The following is a 21758-nucleotide window of genomic DNA, read 5'->3' as shown; positions in this document are numbered from 1 at the left end:
GGCTACACATTTGTGAGTGTTAATTTTGTATCCTGAGACATTGCTGTATTCCTTAATCACTTCTAGGAGTCTTATAGTTGATTCCATGGGGGTTTCCAGATATACAATCATATTATCTGCAAAGAGTGACAGTTTGATCTCCTCTGGTCCTATTTGGAGCCCCTTGATTGCCTTTTCTTGCCTGATTGCGATGGCTAAGACTTCCATTACAATGTTAAAAAGCAGTGGAGACAATGGGCATCCTTGCCTGGTTCCTGATCTGAGTAGAAAAGATTTCAATTTTTTCTCCATTCAATATGATATTGGCTGTGGGTTTGCTGTAGATGGCCTCTATCACTTTAAGAAATGTTCCTTCTATACCATTTTTCTTAAGCATTCTGATCAAGAAAGGATGCTGGATATTATCAAAAGATTTTTCTGCATCAATTGAGAAAATCATATGGTCTTTGTTTTTTAATTTGTTTATGTGATTTATTATATTTATGGATTTATGTATATTGAACCATCCTTGGGACCTTGGGGTGAAACCCACCTGGTCATGATATATAATTTGTTTCATGTGTTGTTGGATTCTGTTTGCTAGGATCTTATTGAATATTTTTCCATCAATATTCATTAGAGATAATGGTCTATAATTTTCTCTTCTTGTTGGGTCTTTTCCTGGTTTGGGTATCAGGGTGATAATTGCTTCATAGATGTGTTGGGAAGTATTCCTTCTTTTTCTATGTTTTGGAAAAGGTTAGGTAATATAGGTACTAGTTCCTCTTTAAAGGTTTGATAGAATTCTTATGTGAAGCCATCAGAACTCTACCAAACCCCATCTGGTCCTGGGCTTTTCTTTTGGGGGAGATTTCTTATAGTTGATGCTATTTGAGAACTTACTATAGGCTTGTTCAATATTTCCACTTCTTTCTGGCTAAGTCTAGGAAGGTGGCATTTTCCAAGTATTGATCTATTTCCTTCAGATTTTCGTACTTCTGAGAATAGAATTTTATGTAATATTCATTAAGGATTTGTTGAATTTCTGAGGAGTCTGTTGTTATTTGGCCTTTATCATTTTTGACTGATGAAATTAGGGATTTTACTCTTCTACTTTTGGTTAGGTTAGCCAAAGGTTTATCTTATTTTATTGAACTTTTCAAAAACCCAACTTCTTGATCTGTTGTATAATTCTTTTGTTTTCAATCTCATTTAGTTCTGTACTAATTTTAGTTATTTCTTTTCTACTGCTGGGTTTAGGGTTGGAATGTTCTTCCTTTTCCAGTTGCTTGAGATGTCCCATTAAGTTGTTGTCTTCCTCTTTTTCTGTTCTTTTGAGGAAGGCTTACAACACTATAAATTTCCCTCTTAGGTCTGCCTTTGCAGTATCCCAGAGGTTCTGGTAATTTGTGTCTTCATTGTCATTTTGTTCCAAAAATTTGGTAATTTCCTTCTTAATCTCATCTATGACCCAGCTGTCATTCAGCATGAGGTTATTTAGTTTCCATGTTGTTGTATGAATATGCGGATTTCTGTTGTTCAACTTTTATTCCATGATGGTCCAAGAAAATACAAGGAATGATTTCTATTCTAAATTTGCTAAGGTTAGACTTGTGACCTAAGATGTGATCAATTTGGAGGATGATCCATGGGCTGATGCAAAGAATGTGTATTCAGTTTTGTTAGGATGAAATGTTCTGTAGATGTCTGTTAAATGCAATTGTTGAATGCTTACATTTAAGTCTAAAATTCCCTTGCTTAGCTTCTTATTGGAGGATCTATCCAACACAGCCAAAGGGGTGTTAAAATATCCAACTATTATGGTGGTGGAGGAAAGCACTTTGCTCATGTCTGTTAGAGTCTCTCTTATAAATTGAGGTGCAACTGGTTGGGTTCATAAATGTTAATAATTGAAATCTCATCATGTTGAGTATTACTCTTAATAAATATCAAGTGACCATTCTTATCTTTCCTTACTTTTGTTGGTTTAAAGCTTATTGTATCTGTGAATAAAATTGCAACACCTGCTTTTTTTCTGATTTCCATTTGCCTGAATTATAGATAACCATCCCTTCTTCAAGTCTATGTTTATCTTTCAAGGTAAGGTGAGATTCTTGAATGCAGCAGATGTCTGGCCTGAGTTTTTGTATCCAGTCAGCCAACCTGTGCCTCTTTAGAGGGCAATTTAAGCAATTCGCATTAATTGAGAGTATTGATAAGCCTGGTAGTATTTTGGGTATCAAGCTTTTCGAAAGTCCAGCGGGCATTTTTTATTTTTTTGACTGATAGACTTTCCTTTATTTATTTATTTAATCATAGCTGTGTGCATTAATGCAATTATGGGGCACCATACACTGGTTTTATAGACCATTTGACACATTTTCATCACACTGGTTAACATAGCCTTCCTGGCATTTTCTTAGTTATTGTGTTAAGACATTTATATTCTACATTTACTAAGATTGACATGTACCCTTGTCAGATGCACCATAGGTATAATCCCACCAATCACCCTCCCTCTGCCCATCCGCGCCCCTCCCTCCCCTCCCTCTTCCCCTTCCCCATATTATTAGGTTGTAACTGGGTTATAGCTTTCATATGAAAGCCATACATTAGTTTCATAGTAGGGCTGAGTACATTGGATACCTTTTCTTCAATTCTTGAGATACTTTACTAAGAAGAATATGTTCCAGCTCCATCCATGTAAACATGAAAGAGGTAAAGTCTCCATCTTTCTTTAAGGCTGCATAATATTCCATGGTGTACATATACCACAATTTATTAATCCATTTGTGGATCGATGGGCACTTGGGCTTTTTCCACGACTTAGCAATTATGAGTTGGGCTGCAATAAACATTCTGGTACAAATATCTTTGTTATAATGTGATTTTTGGTCTTCTGGGTATATACCTAGTAGGGGAATTTTAGGATTGAATGGCAGATCTATTTTTAGATCTCTAAGTATTCTCCAAATATCTTTCCAAAAGGAATGTATTAATTCGCATTCCCACCAGCCGTGTAGAAGTGTTCCCTTTTCTCCACATCTACGCCAACATCTCTGGTCTTGGGATTTTGTGATATGGGCTAATCTTACTGGAGTTAGATGATATCTCAAAGTAGTTTTGATTTGCATTTCTCTGATGATTAAAGATGATGAGCATTTTTTTATATGTCTGTAGGCCATGCTCCTGTCTTCTTCAGAGAAGTTTCTCTTCAAGTCCCTTCACCCCTGCGATGGGCTCACTAGTTCTTTTCTTGCTTATATGTTTGAGTTCTCTGTGGATTCTGGTTATCAAGCCTTTGTCAGAGACATAACCTGCAAATATCTTCTCCCATTCTGAGGGCTGTATGCTTGCTTTACTTCCTGTGTTCTTGGGTGTGCAGAAGCTTTTTAGTTTGATCCGGTCCCAGTAGTATATTTTTGAAGCTGCTTCAATTGCCTGGGGGGGGGTCCTACTCATAAAATACTCACCCAGACCGATTTCTTCAAGGGTTTTCCCTGCACTCTCTTCTAGTATTTTTATAGTTTTGTGTCTTAAGTTTAAATCTTTAATCCAGTGATAGTCTATCTTGGTTAATGGTGAAAGGTGCGGGTCCAGTTTCAGTCTTCTCCAGGTTGCCAGCCTTATAGCGGTAAGTAGCTGGGTTAATCTCTTGGTTCTCTATTCTGTTCCAGACATCTACCTCTCTGTTTTTGTGCCAGTACCATGCTGTTTTGATCACTATCAATTTATATAGTATAGTGTGAGGTCCGGTCGTATGATTCCTCCTGCTTTGTTTTTATTTCTGAGTAATATCTTGGCTATTCAAGGCTTTTTCTGATTCCATATAAAACGAAGTATTATTTTTTCAAGATCTTTAAAGTATGACCTTGGAGCTTTAATAGGGATTGCATTAAAATTGTATATTGTTTGGGTAGTATGGACATTTTAACAATGTTGATTCTTCCCAGCCATGAGCATGGTATGTTTTTCCATTTAACATTTTCAGCTCTTTCTTTTCTTAGAGTTTCATAGTTCTCTTTATAGACATCTTTCACATCCTTTGTTAGATCAACTCCCAAATATTTCATCTTCTTTGGCATTACTGTGAATGGAATAGAGTCATCAACTGTTTTTTCAGCTTGACTATTGTTAGTATATATAAAGGCTACCAATTTATGAATGTTGATTTTTGTAACTTGAGACACTGCTGTATTCCTTGATCACTTCTAAGAGTTTTGTAGTAGAATCCCTGGTGTTTTCCAGATATACCGTCATATCATCTGTGAAGAGTGAAGGTTTGATCTCTTCTGACCCTATATGGATACCCTTGATCCCCTTTTCTTCCCTAATTGCGGTGGCTAAAACTTCCATTACGATGTTAGAGAGCAGTGGAGACAATGGGCAGCCTTGTCTGGTTCCTGATCTGAGTGGAAATGATTTCAATTTAATCCATTCAATATGATACTGGCTGTGGGTTTGCTGTAGGTGGCCTCTATCAGTTTAAGAAATGTCCCCTCTATACCAGTTTTTTTAAGTGTTCTGATCATGAAGGGATGCTGGATATTATCAAAAGCTTTTTCTGCATCAATTGAGAGAATCATATGGTCCTTGTTCTTTAATTTGTTTTTTTTTTTTTTTGGTTTTTGGCCGGGGCTGAGTTTGAACCCGCCACCTCCGGCATATGGGACGGGCGCCCTACTCCTTGAGCCACAGGCGCCACCCTGTTCTTTAATTTGTTTATGTGATGAATTATACTTATAGATTTATGTATATTGAACCAGCCATGAGACCCTGGGATAAAACCAACTTGGTCATGATGTATAATTTGTTTGATGTGTTGCTGAATTCTCTGTTAGGATCTTGTTGAATATTTTTGCATGTATATTCATCAGTGATATTGGTCTACAATTTTCTTTTCTTGTTGGTTCTTTTCCTGGTTTGGGGATAAGGGTGATGTTTGCTTTATAGAACATGTTGGGTTCTTCCTTCTTTTTCTATATTTTGGAACAGGTTGAGTAATTTAGGTACTAGTTCCTCTTTAAAGTTTAGGTACAATTCTGATGTGAAGCCATCTGGTGCCGGGCTTTTCTTTTTAGGGGGATTTCGTATGGTTGATGATATTTCAGAACTTGATATTGGCCTGTTCCACTTGATTCTGGCTAAGTCTTAGAAGGTGACGTGCTTCCAAGTATTGGTCAATTTCCTTCAGATTTTCATATTTCTGAGAATAAAGTTTCTTATAATATTCATTAAGGATTTTTTGCATTTCTGCAGGAGTCTGTTGTTATTTTGTCTTTGTTGTTTCTAATTGATGAGATTAGAGATTTTACTCTTTTTTTCCTGGTTAGGTTAGCCAAAGGTTTATCTATTTTATTGACCTGTTCAAAAAAACCAACTTTTTGATTTATTGATCTGTTGTTTTGATCTATTGATTCTTTTTTTTTTTATTAAATCATAACTGTATACATTGATATGATCATAGGGCATCATACACTCGCTTCATAAACCATTTGACACATTTTTATCACAGTGGTTAACATAGCCTTTCTGGCGTTATCTCAGTTACTGTGCCAAAACATTTACATTCTACATTTACCAAGTTTCGCAAATACCCCTGATTCTTTTGTTTTCAATTTCATTTAATTCTGCTGTAATTTTGGTTATTTCTTTTGTTCTACTGGGTTTGGGGTTGGAATGTTCTTCCTTTTCCAGGTGCTTGAGATGTCTCATTATGTTGTTAACTTCCTTTCTTTCCGTTCTCTTGAGGAATGCTTGCAGTGCTATAAATTTCCCTCTTAGGACTGCCTTTGTGGTATCCTAGAGGTTCTGATAATTCATGTCTTCGTTGTCATTTTGTTCCAAAAATTTGGCAATTTCCTTCTTAATCTCATCTCTGACCCAGCTATCATTCAGCATAAGGTTATTTAACTTCCATGTTTTTGTATAAGTATGCAGATTCCTGTTGTAACTGAGTTCAACTTTTATTCCACGGTGGTCCGCAAAGATGCAAGGAATAATGTCTATTCTTTTAAATTTACTGAGGTTAGACTTCTGAGCTAAGATGTGATCAATTTTGGAGTGTGTTCTGTGGGCTGATGAGAAGTATATATATTCAGTTTTGTTGGGATGAAATGTTCTGCTAAATCCAAATGTTGGATGGTTAGGTTTAAGTCTAAAATTTCTTTGCTCAGCTTCTTATTGGAGGATCTATCTGACACTACCAAAGGAGTGATGAAATCTCTGACTATTATGGAGTTGGAGGAAATCAAGTTGCTCATGTCTGTTAGAGTTTCTCTTATAAATTGAGGCACATTCTGGTTGGGTGCATAAATATTAATAATTGAAATCTCATCATATTGAGTATTACCCTCAACAAATATGAAGTGACCATTCTTATCCTTCCTTACTTTTGTTTGTTTAAAGCCTATTGTGTGTGTCTGCAAATAGAATTGTACCACCTGCTTTTTTCTTATTGCCATTTGCCTGAAATATGGACGACCATCCTTTCACCCTGAATCTGTATTTATCTTTTAAGGTAAGATGTGATTCTTGTATGCAAGAAATATCTGGCCTGAGTTTTTGTATCCAGTCAGCTAACCTGTGCCTCTTTAGAGGACAGTTTAAGCTGTTCACATTAATGGTGAATATTGATAAGTCTGGTAAAATTTGGGTATCAAGTTTTTCGAAAGTCCAGTGGATATTTTTAATCCTTTTGCCACTGTGGATGTTGGAGTTTGATCAAAAGTTTCTGAGTGAGTTTACTTTTGTGGTAGAGGATTGGGCTGGTCATTATGGAGGATAGGTCTGAGAATATCCTGAAGAGCTGGTTTGGTTATGGCAAATTTCTTCAACATATGAATGTCATTAAAGTATTTAATTTCTCCATCATAAATGAAACTCATTTTAGCTGGATACAGGATCCGGTGTTGAAAGTTATTTTGTTTTAGGAGATTAATTATGATATGCTTGGGGGATGTCTTCTTTGGGTTGAGTCGAGCTGGGGTTCTGAAACTGTCTGCTATCTGAATTTCAGTATCTCTTGGCATGTCTGGAAAATTCTCTTTCATAATTTCATGGAGAAGGGCCTCTGTGCCTTGCAAAGCCACTTCATCATTTTCAGGGATTCCAATGAGGCGGATATTAGCCATCTTCGAATTGTGCCAGAGCTCTCTGAGAGAATGATCCATTTTTGCTCTCCATTTCTCTTCCTCTTTGAGAGTTTGGGAGTATTCAAAAGCTTTGTCTTCAATGTCAGAAATCCTTTCTTCTGCTTGCTCCACTCTGTTACTGAGGCATTCTACTGTATTTTTCAGATCTTTGAGGGCTGCAAATTCTTGCTTCAATGCGTCAAAATTTTTGGCGGTTTTTGTCTTTAAATTCATTAAATTCTTGAGACAACTTTTGAATTTCTCCTCGAATTTCTATTTCCAACTTTTGAATTGATCCTCGAATTTCTAATTCTGGATTTTCCTCCATTCTATTACTCTTGTTTGCAATCCAAATTCTGAATTTGATTTCTGACATCTCAGCCAGCTGTTTATGAATGGGATCTTCAGTTACATCTGCCATATCTTTCCTTGAGGGGGATTGATCTATTCTGGTTATTCATGTTACCAGAGTTTTTCCGCTGATTCCGCCCCATGATTATTTTACACAGTTTGACTTTTCCCCTGGAGCTTTGTCAAGGACCCGTACAGTGCTACAGCCTGAGAAACTGGGGACCTGTTTTGTGTGCTGGGGCTAAGTGGCTCTGTCTTGTTTTCAGCTGGTCTCTGTCTGACCCTAGTGAAACAGTTACTCTGGGTTGAAGTCTAAGCTGTGGAGAAATACCAGCAATTAAGTCATCCCCCACCTCCCAGTAACAATTGGAAAAGGAAAATCAAACCTTCCTACAACCACACACCCAGGCCTCCACTTGGATAGTCCTCAGGCGATTGGCTCAGTTCAAAATGTCCAAATCAGTTGTCTCAGTCAGCACCTCCACTCCGGCATGGTTCCCTCTCAGTTGACTGTCTTTTCCTCACTCCCGTGCCATAGAATCAGCACTGACCAGCTGCCGTCCAGGCCCTGTCCACACCCCTCGTGAAATCACCCAAGAATCTGGACTCCTAGGGGACAGGCCTCTAGACCTCAGAGTGAGAGTGGAGGGGAGTGCTGGGAGCTCAGAATTGCAGGTAGAGAATATGTACAGTTTTATACAGTTTTATGCCTGGCAGGAAAATGTCATGGCACCCTAGTAGGGGAGGTGGGTCCAGTTTTTAGAGGTTCTCTCCCATGGAGTGTAGTGGGAGGACCTTTGAACTCTGCTCATTTGTTTGTGGGGCACTCTGAGCCATTCTCATCGGGGTGGGGACTCACATCTGCTTGGTGATTATTTTGTACTTTTTGTTTGTATCCTTGGGGTCGCAGCTCACCTTATCAGGGTTGATGTGCATTCTTCAATCTTCTCTCTTGGTGCAGCTGTAATCCACCAGGTTACTTGCTAAATTTCTGTCCTTTAACTCTCTGGACGGGAGCCTTTGTGGAAAGCTGGCTTCAGTCAGCCATCTTGTCTCCGCCTCCGCCCCCCCCCCCAGTGGACATTTTTAATCCTTTCACCACTGTGGAAGTTGGAATTTGATCAAAAGGTTCTGAATGAGTTTACTTTTGTGGTGGAGGATTGTGCCGTGCATTATGGAGGATGGGTCTGAGAATATCCTGGAGAGCTAGGTTAGTTATGGCAAATTTCTTCAATATGTGCATGTCATTAAAGTATTTAATTTCTCCACCATAAATGAAACTCAGTTTAGCTTGATACAGGATCCTGGGTTGAAAGTTATTTTGTTTAAGGAGATTAAAGGTCGATGACCACCCTCTTCTAGCTTGAAAGGATTCAAGAGATAGAGCACCAGTCATTCTAATATTCTTCCCCTTGTAGGTTATGGTTTTCTTACATCTGGCTGCTCACAGAACTTTCTCCTACATATTAATTTTGGCAAAGCTAATTATAATGTGTCCATGAGATTTCTTATTCAGGTTGAGTCGTGCTGGTGTTCTGAAACTGTCTGCTCTCTGAATTTCAGAATCTCTTGGCATGTCTGGGAAATTCTCTTTGATTATTTTATGAAGAAGAGCATCTGTATCCTTTTAAGCAACCTCATCACCTTCAGGTATTCCTATAAGGTAAATTTTAGATCTCTTCGAATTATCCCAGAGCTCTCTAAGAGAATGATCTATTTTTGCTCTCCACTACTTTTCCTCTTTGAGCATTTGGGAGCATTCAAAAGCTTTGTCTTCAGTGTCAGAGATCCTTTCTTCTGCCTGCTATATTGTGTTACTGAGGGATTCTACTGTATTTCTCAGATCTTTGAGGGCTGCAAGTTCTTGCCTCAATGTGTCAAAATCTTTGGTGATTTTGTCTTTGAATTCATTGAACATCTTTTGAATTACTCCTTGAAATTACAATTCCATCTTTACCTCCATTCTGTTGATCTTATTTTCTATGCAAATTCTGAACTTGATTTCTGACATCTCAGCCATTTGTTTATATGAATGGATCTTCTGCTGTATTTGCCATATCTTTCCTTGGGGGAGTTGATGTACTCTGATTATTCATGTTGCCTGAGTTTTCCACTGATTCTGCCTCACGATTGTTTTTTACCAATTAGCTAGATGGGCAGATAAGGTGAAATTGGATTGGGAGCTCCTGGAGTTGTGGTTAACCAGCCCTTTGTCAAGGATGTGGGACTGATGACTGCATCTTTTTCCCCTATAACTTTGCACAGGACACATACAGTATTACAGTCTGAGGCTGAGGAAACCTGCTTGGTGTGATGGGGTTAGGTAGCTCTGTCTTATATTCAGCTGGTCCTTGTCCGATCTTAATGGATTAGTGACTCTGGTTTAAAGTCTTAGCTGTAGAAAATCTGAAGTTTGCTTTCTTGGAGTTGCAGCTTGCCTCAGCAGAGGTGACCTGCACTTAACACTCTTCTCTCTCAGTTCAACTCCCAGTCTTCAGTTTCATTAGTACTTTCTGGACATTATCCTTCCCTCTGGACGGGAGCGTCTGTCAAAGGCTGGCTCCAGTCAGCCATCTTGCCTGTCCCCCCCCCCACTTACAAATCTTAATCACAGTCATTGTTTGTTTTTATAATGTTACTGCTCAAATCATTTTTGTTCGTTGCCCTTGGTAGAGTGCAGTGGCATTATAGCTCACAGCAACCTCCAACTCTTGGGCTCATGAGCTCCTCTTGCCTCAGCCTCCCGAGTAGCTGGGACTACAGGCACCCACCACAATCCACTTGCTCTGCACCCTTCACCCCTGCCACTGGCCTGCACCTTCTAGGAGGCTGTCCCACGAGTGTGAGACATATCTCTGCAGTCCTTGCCTCCAGCTGCTCAAGGTTTGTGTCTGGGAAATTGGTGACAGAGGTGTCCATCCTTGTGTCCCTCAGAGTTAGCACTTCATATGAGAAGAGAAGCAAAGGAAGAGGAACCTCGTGTGCATGCTTGGGACATTGGCCGGCTTTCTTTTATTTACAGGACTCCAGGAAAACTCGGAAACAGCTTCTGTTAGGTCACTGAGCCCTGGAGCTGGGCTGAACAGGCACCGGCTGACTCAGGCCTGACAGAGCCAGCTGCTGCCTGCAAGGACCACCTAATACATAAATCACTTCTCTCCATTACTCAGCTCCCTGTTCTGGCCACTAGATCAATCACTTGGATCTGAGTCTTGATGACAAGTGGAACATCCTCAAAATTAAGCTCAATTTAAGCTTCAGAGAAGGTGGCTAAGTCAAAGATGGCATGTTCTTCACGGAATGTTTTGCTTTGAACAGTGTTCATGCCAAATATATGTCATTTCTAGGAGATGATTTCTAAAGATGTGAAATCTTAGGATGAGGCACCCTGTTTCCAAGAGAGGCAGTGGTTGTTTTGCAGCGGGCGGTTGTGCTCATCTAGCTGGATCCCATGCAAGACTGCAAAGTTGGAACCACAGGGAGGGGTCTTTGCGTTCAATCCTGTGCAGCATCAGCTTTATCAGGCTGTCAGGGGACTGGGGAAGTGGGGGGGTGGGTGGCCACAAGGCTCCTCCTCATTCTTGTCATAGGTCTTGAAATGCTGAGGTCATTTAATATCTTTTTTTAAAAGTCATTTGGAAGTAAAATATGTCACATGAGAGCCTTAAATTGCATCTGTCTGAAACTATCACTGAAAATCCTCTTAGAAATTTGATGATCTCAAACCAAACCACACTTCCCCATCTGCTTCTCATCCCTGCCACCCCATTTGTCACCCTATAGTCATCCACTGTGAAATCTGACTTCATTTTTGTTAGACAATGTGGCCTGGTGAGAGGAGGGTTTAGAGGCCATGATTTGGCACAGAGATCTATTTAATGTCAGTCCTTATGGAGCTGTTCTCTTCACTTAGCTTGTCATTCAGAAGAGGAGATTAAACATTGCTGTGGCTAAAAAACTGGCCATGTCCAGATGGCTGGTATTTGCTGGCCCTCAGGAACAGTCTTTCTGAGCTCATGGATAAACTCTTGCACCCCAGGGAAGACACTGAAATATGATTGGATTGGGTTGAAATCATGGCTTTACTGAACAGAAATGCAAATTCATGGCTGGGGTTGAAATGTCCCCTGTAGCTTTTGTCCTATGATTTCCATCTGAAGCCATGAAAAGATCTGAAAAGTGAAAATGAAGTTCTCAGTAAACAGTTAGAACATCTCTTCACACCTCAGATCTGGGTCATTTTTTGGCCTCATTCTTATGTCCTTGTTCCAGAAAACCATTTTAAGAAGGGAAAGAAGCTGTTGGCACCTCAGTGCCTTGTGAGACTGGAGAGTGGTCTGGTTGTAAACACAGTGTGTGGAAGAAATGCAAACCGTCTGCATTCTAGGCCCCTGATGTTCAAAGCGAGGTGTGGAACTAACAACATTGGCATCCCCTGTGAATGCATTAGGAATGTAGAATCCCAAGCCTACCCCAGCCCTGCTGGGTCCACGCCTGCACTGTAACAGGGCTCCCAGGGGACCCAAATGTGTGCACATTCAGGTTTGGTGGGGGGTGGGTGAAGACACTGTTTTAGGCTATTCTCTATGCTCCTGGAGCAATAAGGTTGCATGCTTTATTTGAAAAATGACAACATTTGATAAATCATTTTGAGTGGGGTAGATTAAGAGTGACAGTGGCTAGGGCAGATGGAACAAAGACAGCCTCTGATGGGCTAAATACATTTTTATTGGGATTTTAGTTGCAACTTCTAATGAATCTCTTCCTACAGGTAATTATGTGCATGGACCTACTCATTTCCTTCATACTTTGTGCCTTTCTTCTAGAAGGTTAACTTTTTTGCTAAATGTGAGTGAACTGTCTGTTGAGCTCTTGGCCCTTGGGCCGTTTCACCTTGGAGATGCAAAAATCAGAGTGAGTGAGGCAGCAGGGCTGAGTGAGCACCAAGAACCCCCTGAAAGGCACTACTAGGAGCCTTAGGTCGGAACTGGAAAGCCTTGATCTAGAAAGCCCCTTGACATGGGCCTTACTGAGCAGGGGGTGGGGTGTCCCCTCAGCAAGAGTAGAATTGAACTCTAAGAGTGAGTGTAGCACATCCATTGCACAGTAGGGCTTCACTTTGACTCTATGGGATTGTACAATTTGATTGAAAGTTATTAAGTTGGCCAATTGTTGGGTGTAAGTATAAATTTCCTCTCTGTTTTTTGGAAAAGAAGATCCCACATCAGTAGCCCACTGGGTCCAGTTTTATGTGGAGATGGATGTTGGCACTGCTTTCAGGGCTGGCTGTCCACCACCAGCATGTCCAGCCATCTGGACTAAATTGGTCCATTCAGTGTTCCCCTAGCTAATCTTTAGCTAGTGTCTGTGGTTGGAGTGATGCTTGGTTTGGTCATAAATCAGTGATCCTCTGGGTGCGGGACCAACCAGCACTCTAGCAGTGTGCCCTGCTATGCCACTGTCAAAGCCTTGCTTCGTGGTACATCCTGGATGAGGAAAACCTGCACACAAGTGAGGCTCCTGGTCTTGGCTGGCAATGATGATCTGCACCTCAAAGACTTACCCTACCCACAGTGGAGACCCAGGGAGCTTGAACGGGATATCCACCAGTGCCCATCAGCTTCTTAGACCATGACCCTTTTGCCCTATTCTGTCTGCATCCAGAATACATGCTCCCATCTCGATTTGCAAAATTAGCTTGTCCTCTAAGAAGAGTACTTCTTTTTTTTTTTTTTTTTTTTTTTTTAAGAAGAGTACTTCTTCAGGAGAGTTTTTTTAAGGAAAACTCATTTTCTTCCCCACTAGACCAGCTAGCTCTTTCAATTCAGAAAAATTATAAATTCCTCCATCATCTCTAATTTTAGTATTGCAGTACTGTTAGGTCTCTTTGATCATAGATCATTATAATAAAAATTATTGGTATTACTCTGAAATAGAATAGCCCCTGTTAGGACCCTGGATTTTCCTGTGAAGAACAGAGGAGTCTTTCTGCACCCCCTGCCCGATATGATCCTATAGTTTTAATGCTACTGCCAAAGGCAAAAGTGCTCTATTAAAATCAAAACAAAGCCTACAAAACCATGCCCTTGGTGGTATCCAGATGGTCTGAACATATCCTTCTTATCCTCTTTGAAAGAATGTTCAGGAAGAGGGGACCCCAGGCCAGGTGGTTCTGGCTCCTAGGGCTGATGCCTTATTCTTGTTCCCCTCCAGGGCCGGCAGGGCCTAGGCTCCATTTTTGTTTGGGCATCTGGGAACGGCGGGAGAGAGGGGGACTACTGCTCCTGTGACGGCTATACCAACAGCATCTACACCATCTCTGTGAGCAGCACCACTGAGAACGGCCACAAGCCCTGGTACCTGGAAGAGTGTGCCTCCACCCTCACCACCACTTACAGCAGCGGGGCCTTTTATGAGCGGAAAATTGTAAGTTTTCTCAGCAAGTTGGGAAGTTCATAATGCTTGCCTCAGTCCTCAGGGAATGAGTTCCTTTTCCCCTTAACAAAAAGATGAGTTGGTCAAGGCTAGATTGTTCTGGGTCCCAGAGTCCTAGCCTTGCCCAGCAAGAAACTGTTTGAACCTCGAGACAAACCTTAGTCCCTTGGCAGTCTTCCTCAAGCCTGGCCTTTCTAATCTTTGCACAGAAATAGCAATTAAAATCCTCTCTGAGGCTTTAGAGAGCTAAAAATAGCATTTAAGAATGGGGTTCATTCTCAACTTGTCTCGTTTTAGCTCTCTGAAGTTCTGTGGTCGTATCACTTAGAATACGATAGACCAGTCCAGTTCCAATGCATAGTCTTGGTTGCTCACAGAGACATTCCAGAAGTACCAGTGTTCTAGGCATTCTGTTGCTCCAGAAAAACGTGCACTGGACACTTCTAAGTTGAGCAGTGGTTTCTGTCTGTTCTGCTCACTTATGTGAACATTTAGTGTGATTTATCTTTTAAAGAATGGCTGCTTTAGCAAACAGGTGGAATTTATGCTTCTTCCCTCCCTACATACTTTCCTACTTAGAAAAAAATAAGAGAAAGGAAGGGTTTCCAAATTAATACAGAATTGAAATGTGCAGTCATTAAGCTGGTTTTTGAGCTGGCCAGACATGGTTAAATTTTAAAGCTCACTAGCATCTTTTCATTTCTCCTGATGCTTAGCTACCTCTTTAGAAATTATTTGCACATTTATTTTTATACTTTTCTGTGGGAGCATACAGGCTTCCTGTTCTCTGCTCTGCTCTGCGCTCACAAAAGGTCAGCCACCATCATTCTGCCGCCAGCCTGGCAGCAGCCTAGTCTGGTTAAGTAAGGTATTAATTTAAGTTGTTATTTTCATTTTCTGCTAGAGCACGTGCCCCTGGGACAGGCAACTGAGATTCTGAATGGTGTCCTGTTTGTGTAGGCATCCAGCTCATTTGAACACAGACTTGCTGGGGTCTTGTTAAATAGTGCCTTGTGCCTGACAAAGGCTGCGGCTGAGTGTGTGTGAGTCCAAGACATTGCACCATGGCCTGTGTGCAGGGAGGATGGCGTCCTTCCACCCTGGAAGCAAAACTTTCAGCTTTATTTGCTTAATGAATCATGCTAAGGCATGTGTTTATTTGTGCATGAGTGTGTGCATGCCTTCCTTAGCTACAAAATACTTTCATTCTCATTTTATTAAAAAAAAAATCTCTTCTCCACTCAATAATGCATAGGTTAGAAGGGTATAGTCATGGGTGCTGTCCAAGAGGTCTGCTCTGACAGTGTAGGTGACATTTTCTTCTGTGAGAGCCCAGTTTTCACTCTTGAGTCTTCTGAGGGGCTGAGCAGCTGCTCTGGACTGTTGGCCACATGTTCTCAGAGTTCAGAAAGGTCGGTGATGGTAACGAAAGCCTTGTCTCCTTGTGTGCTGACCAGTATCCACTTGGAGTGATGGTGAGACATCACTCTTTTTTTTTTTTGAGACAGCATCTTACTTTGTTGCCCATGGTAGAGCGCCATGGCATCACAACTCACAGCAACCTCCAACTCTTGGGCTTAAGCGATCTCTTGCCTCAGCCTCCCAAGTAGATGGGACTACAGGCACCTACCACAACGCCCAGCTATATTTTTTGTTGTTGTTGTTGCAGAGTTGTCATTGTTGCTTAGCTGGCCTGGGCCAGGTTCGAAACTGCCATCCTCGGTGTATGTGACTGGAGCCCTACCCACCACCCTCTTTTTTTTTTTTTTTTTTTTTTTTTTCCCAGAAACAGAGTTTCACTGTGTTGCCCTGGCTAGAGTGCTGCAGCATCATTATAGCTCACAGCAACCTCAAACTCTTGGGCTCAAGCAATCTTCCTGCCTTAGCCTCCCAAGTAGCTGGGACAACACCCAGGCTAGTTTTTCTATTTTAGTAGAGGTGGAGTTTTGTTCTTGCTCAGGCTGGTCTTGAACTCCTGAGCTCAAGCAATCTGCCTGCCTTAGCCTCCCAGAGTGCTAGAATTACAGGCATGAGCCACTGACCCAGCCTGAGACATGACTCTTGATAAAAGGAGTGGAACCTAAAGCCAAGTGTCTCTCACCAGAAGAGGAGGGTTTGTTCGTTCACTGACCACAAACCAAGTCCCAAACATAGCACTAGGATGGGGGTGGAGGGTGGGGAGCTGCCTACTTTGGCTCAGTTCTCCTTCCCTCAGGGAAGACTCTCTACTCATTACCCTGGAATCTCCCCCTCTCTGAGGCTGCAGTGCCAGCCGTGGTCCTCACCTGCTTTTTGCAGGTTGGCTTCCTGCCCAGCCTCCATTTACCAAGCACAAGTATGTGCAGGTGCCCAGCTGTGATCTGTACAGAAGCCCCTTGAAGTATATCATTGTGTCCACTGGCGTGTTAAGATGCTGGGGACATAAAGCTTGCATTCTTGTCCCTTTTCCCTGGCCCTGAGCTTCCCTCCCCGTGTGGAGGTGCCCTAACCCTGCTGAAATGGGCAGAGAGGAAGCTGGTCTCTGCTGGCATTCTTGTCAGGTTATCCTGTACATTATGACATGGGCTAGACCCCTCTCCACTGGGCAGTTGTCAGCCCAGATAAAATGTGTATGGGGAAGTTACTAAGCATGGAAAGAGGAGCTGGACAGTTATCACTGGAGGAATTGCCTAACTGAAAGGTTAAGCAAGTTGGCTGCTAGAGCCTTGCAGTGGGTAGGTTTCCTATTCCTGCCATAACATATTATCACAAATGCAATAGCTCTTAATACAGCACAAATTGATATCTCATGGTCCCAGGGTTTGTAAGTCCAGCAGCCTTGGCTGGGTCTCTATTACAAGTCTCTCTGGCTGAAATTGGGGTGCTGGCAGAGCCCTGATCCTTTCTGGAGGTCTGGGGAAGATTCTGTTTCCTTGCCCTCTCAGGTAGTTGGCAGAATTCAGTTCTCTGTGATTATAGGACTGAGGTTCCCATTTCCTGTGAGCTGTCACCTGGGGGTTCTCAGCTTCCAGAGGCCACCCACCACGTTATTTGGCTTTTAAGTGTCCTTTTAAGTGTCCTTTAAGTCCCTCTTAAAGCTGGCAGTGACAGGCTATGTCCTTGTCACAGCTTATGTCTTCTGAAAGACTCTGCAGCCTTCCTCCTCCACTTTGAAGTGAGCCAGGATATTCTTCTAAGGCCAGCTGCTTACTAACCTTAATTCTGTCTGCAAAGTACATGGGAGTAACATCAGGGGCAAAGGTCATGGGGCCACAATCCCATCTAGACAGCTGGACCCACATGGGCCAAACCCATAGCAGCTGCTCCCCAATTCAGCTCATAGCAGGCACAAATCCAGCCAAGCAGTGGTGAGGTCCAGAGTCAACATTCCCACCCAGCCTGGGCTCAGCACCTCTGATGAGGACAGGCAGGGCCTCCAAGTGGCAGAGGCAGCCTCACCTTCACAAACAACAGCCAGCCCTGTCCTACCACTCAGCAGGCCCCAGGAGGCCGAGAATGCTCCACAGGTGGAACTGGGGTGCTTTGGGCACAGACCTGTCAAGCTGTCTGAGGAGGATGTTCTGGTGGGGAACCTGACCTTTGACCTAAAGACCGCCACCTGGGCACTTCCAGCTGCTCTGAAGTGTCAGGGGGCAACTTAGGGGTTGCTAATGGGGATTCTGGCAGATGGCCTTGCTATGGAGATCCTTGGGCGTTAGTGACAGGGCACAGTGCCGGGACACCCAGGGAGAAGGCCTCTGGAGGCCCCCTCCTTGTTTTCATTTGCTTTACCTATTTCTCCATGCACATCTGTGCAGGAGGATTATGGACCTCACTGTGTTTGGCCTCCCAGCTGCTCTCCTTTCCTTTGCTTAATCCCCCTGTTCTCACCCCAAGACCTGCCTGTCTCCACAGTGGGTCTACATCTCAGGCAAGAGGGCAAAGAGATTTCATGGGAGCACCAAAAATTGCAGAAAACCACAGTTGCTGAGATGCATTTGCCTAATGCCTTTCCTGTTCCAGGGACCCAGGGTGACACTCACCAGTTAGCTAGGTCTTGAGTAGCCTTGCCTTCTCTAAGAAGTGATTTAGCCTTTGCCTGTGCCACCTTCTAACCCAGGTCACCACAGATCTTCGGCAGCGTTGCACGGACGGCCATACTGGGACCTCCGTCTCAGCACCCATGGTAGCTGGCATCATTGCCTTGGCTCTGGAAGCGAAGTAAGTTCCCACTTCCCTTCCTCTCCTCATTTTTTTAATGTTTATATAGGGGTAAAATACACATATAAAACTGACCGTTTTAACTATATTAATATTAAGCTCAATGGCATTAAACACATTTACATAATTGTGCAACCGCCACCATCCATCTCCAGAACTACTTCTTCCCAAACTGAAACCCTTTATCTGTTAAACACTAGCTCCCTGTATTGGTCAGCTCAGCCCCCTCTAATAGAGCACCAGAGACAGGGTAGCTTGAACAGCAGGAGTTTATTTTTTCCCAAATTTTGGAGGATGCAAGTCCTAGATTGAGGTGTCAGCAGGGCTGATTTCTCCTCGACCTGCAGACAGCCGGCTGCTTTTTCCTTATGTTCTCATAAAGCACACTGGTCACACTGGGCGAGGGCCCAACCTCACAATCTCATTTTTCCCTAATTACCTTTTTAAAGAACGTAGCTACAGATGTAATTACATTCAGAGGACAGGGACATATGATGTCAATATATGCATTTTGGAGGGGACCGTAATTTTGTCCCTGACACTCCTTTGCTCCCCACACCACCAGCCACGGCAGCCACCATTTACTTTCTGTCTCTGTAGATCTGACGAAACTAAGATCTCATATAAGAACCGTCACACAGTATCTGCCCCTTGGTGACTGGTTTATTTCACTTAACACAATGTCGTCAAAGTTCATCTATGTTGTAGCCTGGGTCAGAATCTCCTTCTCTTTCTAGGCCATCCTAATGGACATGAAATGGTTCCTTTACTTCTTTTCCTTTTTTTTAAAAGAATATAAAAAAATAAGTTTATTTTATATTAGAGAAATGGAAGACAGTGGTGGGTGGGGGAAGATATGAGAAAGAGAGAGAAGAGAGCAAATAACAGAGTGAGAGAGGAATAAATGGGGTGGGGGAGAAAAAGAGTGAGAGAATGGCATGGTATCCCAAAGAAAGAAAGGAAGACTGCCAGCCGTCCCTTTCCTTCTTAAATCCCACAGTCTTCCACCGTTTGTAGGACAGAGGGGCTAGGTGGGCCAGAGCCCCCAGCCTGCCTCCCATTCTGGAACTCACACCAAAACCTCATTTTAGGCTGCTGTGGCTCCTCTTTAGAAACTTTAGTTTATAAATTGACAATAAAACATGATGATGCTGTTATAAGCCAAGGAGACACTCTAGAATTATTAGTGCATGAATGGATCAGAATGAGAGCTCAGTGCACACGCAGTCATCGGATCACAAGTAGATTGTAGTTTAGACATCAAAACTGGCACAGAGCAGCCCTTTGCTATATTCATTTGTCATAGATGAGGTTTTTTTTTTTTTTTTTTCTTGGCCAGGGCTGGGTTCGAACCCACCACCTCTGGCATTTGGGGCCGGTGCCCTACTCCTTTGAGCCACAGGCACCGCCCAATAGATGAGTTTTTAAATAATTCAAAAGTATTGTTTGGGGTGCCTGAGTCCTTGTAATTAGCTACATCTGCATGTTGATTTGCACAGGGCAAAAGAGCATTAACACTCAAATGCTACCAATTTAACAAAGAAACAGTTCAACATTTTTAATTTCTAGGCCAAAATGTTAGCTTCTGTGTCCTGAGGCTCCTTTTAAAAAATTCTAAATAATTAGTTACTTGTGTGGAAAGTTGCATTCACATTCTTAGTGATTCATTGCTCTTTATTTTCTTCCATTCCTTATTAGAAACATGCAGGGAGTTTTGTTATCCAAAACTAAATAGAAAAAATAACCCAGCTTCATGTCTGATCATCCATTAAACTTGGTGGATAGACACATAAAAACTCAGATAATCATCTTCTCATCGTTTTAGCTCCTTCTCAGAAAGTTACAGGTGGCAAGTCAAGCACATCTCATCTAAAACAGCATCGATTTAGAGCATTTTAAACTTGCAGTATTGGTCAAGGACAGAAGAAATGATCTCTAGGGACCTGAAAGCCTAAGTTCAGGAGATTTGGAGCTGGCCAGCTTGTGCCTGGGCAGCAGGGCCTCAGGGTTGCCTTTTTCTCTCTGTTCACTATAGTGTAGAAGGAGCCAGGGCAGAGCCAGTGGTCCTGGGTGGAGAAACTCCCAGTGGGTACAGGGAGGTCTTCGGATAGTGTATGATGGCAATGAAGAAAGACTAAAAATTGTCCAAAGATAATCCCATAGTTTGGGGCAGCCTTGATACTTTCCATCAATTCTTTCTTTGTCAAAAAACATTTTAAACATTATTTCTTGGGCAGATTTTCCATATAGTTAACTTATGGTTTTATTACTAAAGTCAAAAATAAAATAGATTTCATCATAATAAAATGGATTTTGTCATAATAAAATGGTTTCCAGAGTTTTCTCTCTCTCTCTTTTTTCTTTTTCTTATTTTTCTTGTTTTGAGATAGTTTCACTCTGTTGCCCTGGGTAGAGTGCCGTGCTATCATAGTTGATAGCAACTTAAAACTCTTGGGCTCAAGTGATCCTTTTGCCTCAGCCTCTCCAATAGCTGGGGTACAGGCGCCCTCCAAAACACCCAGCTAGTATTTTTATTTTTGGTAGAGACGGGGTCCAGCTCTTGCCCACGCTGGTTTCTAACTCTTGAGCTCAGTCTTCATGCCTCAGGCTCCCAGAGTGGTAGGATTACAGGTGTGAGCCACCACACCTGGCTATTCTCTCTTTCTGAACCCATTCTGTCCTCCACTCTGAAGCTTGTGTTCCCTGGCACCTCAGTGCTAAACTTCCAGGAGCACTGGCTGTAGCATCCTTGAGTAATTTGCCAGGTGGCACGGCCAGTGTGGGGTGCAGCCACATCAGCTCTGTCTGAACTCCAAAGCCTGTACCTATTACCACTTCACTGGGGTATATGACCATGGGCTACTCTAGGCCTTGGAATCCTCCCCTGACAGTGAAGCTGGCCTGTGGGCTTGTGCAGATACAGTGGATGGGAGAGGAGAGCAAAGGCCTGGGCACATATAGGGCGAGGCAGCATAGAGACCAGTAACCAGTGCAGCAGTGAGAAAACAGAGAAATTAGGGGAGGCTTGGGATGGAACCTGGAGAGTGTGGGCCCCCAGGAAGGAATGCACCACAGGCAGCTCTTCATAGGACAACGGACAGAGAGGGTGAAAGGTGAGAATGTAAAGTGGAGCAGCCTTGGTGAAAAACAGTATAGCAGTTCCTCAAAAGAATTAAACATAGACTTACCATATGGCCAGCAGTCCCACTTCTGGGTACTTACCCAAAGGAATGAAAAAGCAGAGACTTGCGGTGCATCTTAGAAGGGTACAGGTGAAATTTACTAAATGTAGAATATAAAAGTCTAAACACAATATCTAAGAAAATGCCATGAAGCTATGTTAACCGGTTCGATGAAAATATTTTAAACTGTATATAAAACCAGCATATTGTACCTCATGATTGCATTATTGTACACAGCTATGATTTAATAAAAAAAATTTTTTTAAATGGTAAAAAGCAGAGACTTGAACAGATATTTACACACTCATGTTCATAGCTGTGTGATTCCCAACAGCTTAAAGGTAGATGCAACCCCAGTGTCCATGGATGGATCGGGTGGATAAATAAAATGTGGTACATATGTAATATGGAGTCTTATTCAGCCTTGAAAAGGAAAGAAATTCTGACACACTACAACGTGGATGAACCTTGAGGACAA

The 21758-nt window shown here is 42.3% G+C and overlaps 1 protein-coding gene across 3 annotated transcripts in view; it reads left to right on the top strand.

Annotated features, from left to right (window-relative positions):
• The window catches only part of PCSK6 (proprotein convertase subtilisin/kexin type 6), a 208581-nt gene that overhangs the window by 100378 nt on the left and 86445 nt on the right, over positions 1 to 21758 (top strand). For all 3 annotated transcript variants that reach the window (XM_053581857.1, XM_053581856.1, XM_053581858.1), the window contains exons 8-9: positions 13677 to 13889; positions 17998 to 18098. In XM_053581857.1, coding sequence (XP_053437832.1) covers positions 13677 to 13889; positions 17998 to 18098 — 314 coding nt within the window. The remainder of the gene's footprint in view (positions 1 to 13676; positions 13890 to 17997; positions 18099 to 21758) is intronic.

The sequence above is a fragment of the Nycticebus coucang genome, chromosome 2, assembly GCF_027406575.1.
Source record: "Nycticebus coucang isolate mNycCou1 chromosome 2, mNycCou1.pri, whole genome shotgun sequence".
Lineage (NCBI taxonomy): Eukaryota > Metazoa > Chordata > Mammalia > Primates > Lorisidae > Nycticebus > Nycticebus coucang.
This window is presented reverse-complemented; position numbering and strand designations above follow the sequence as displayed.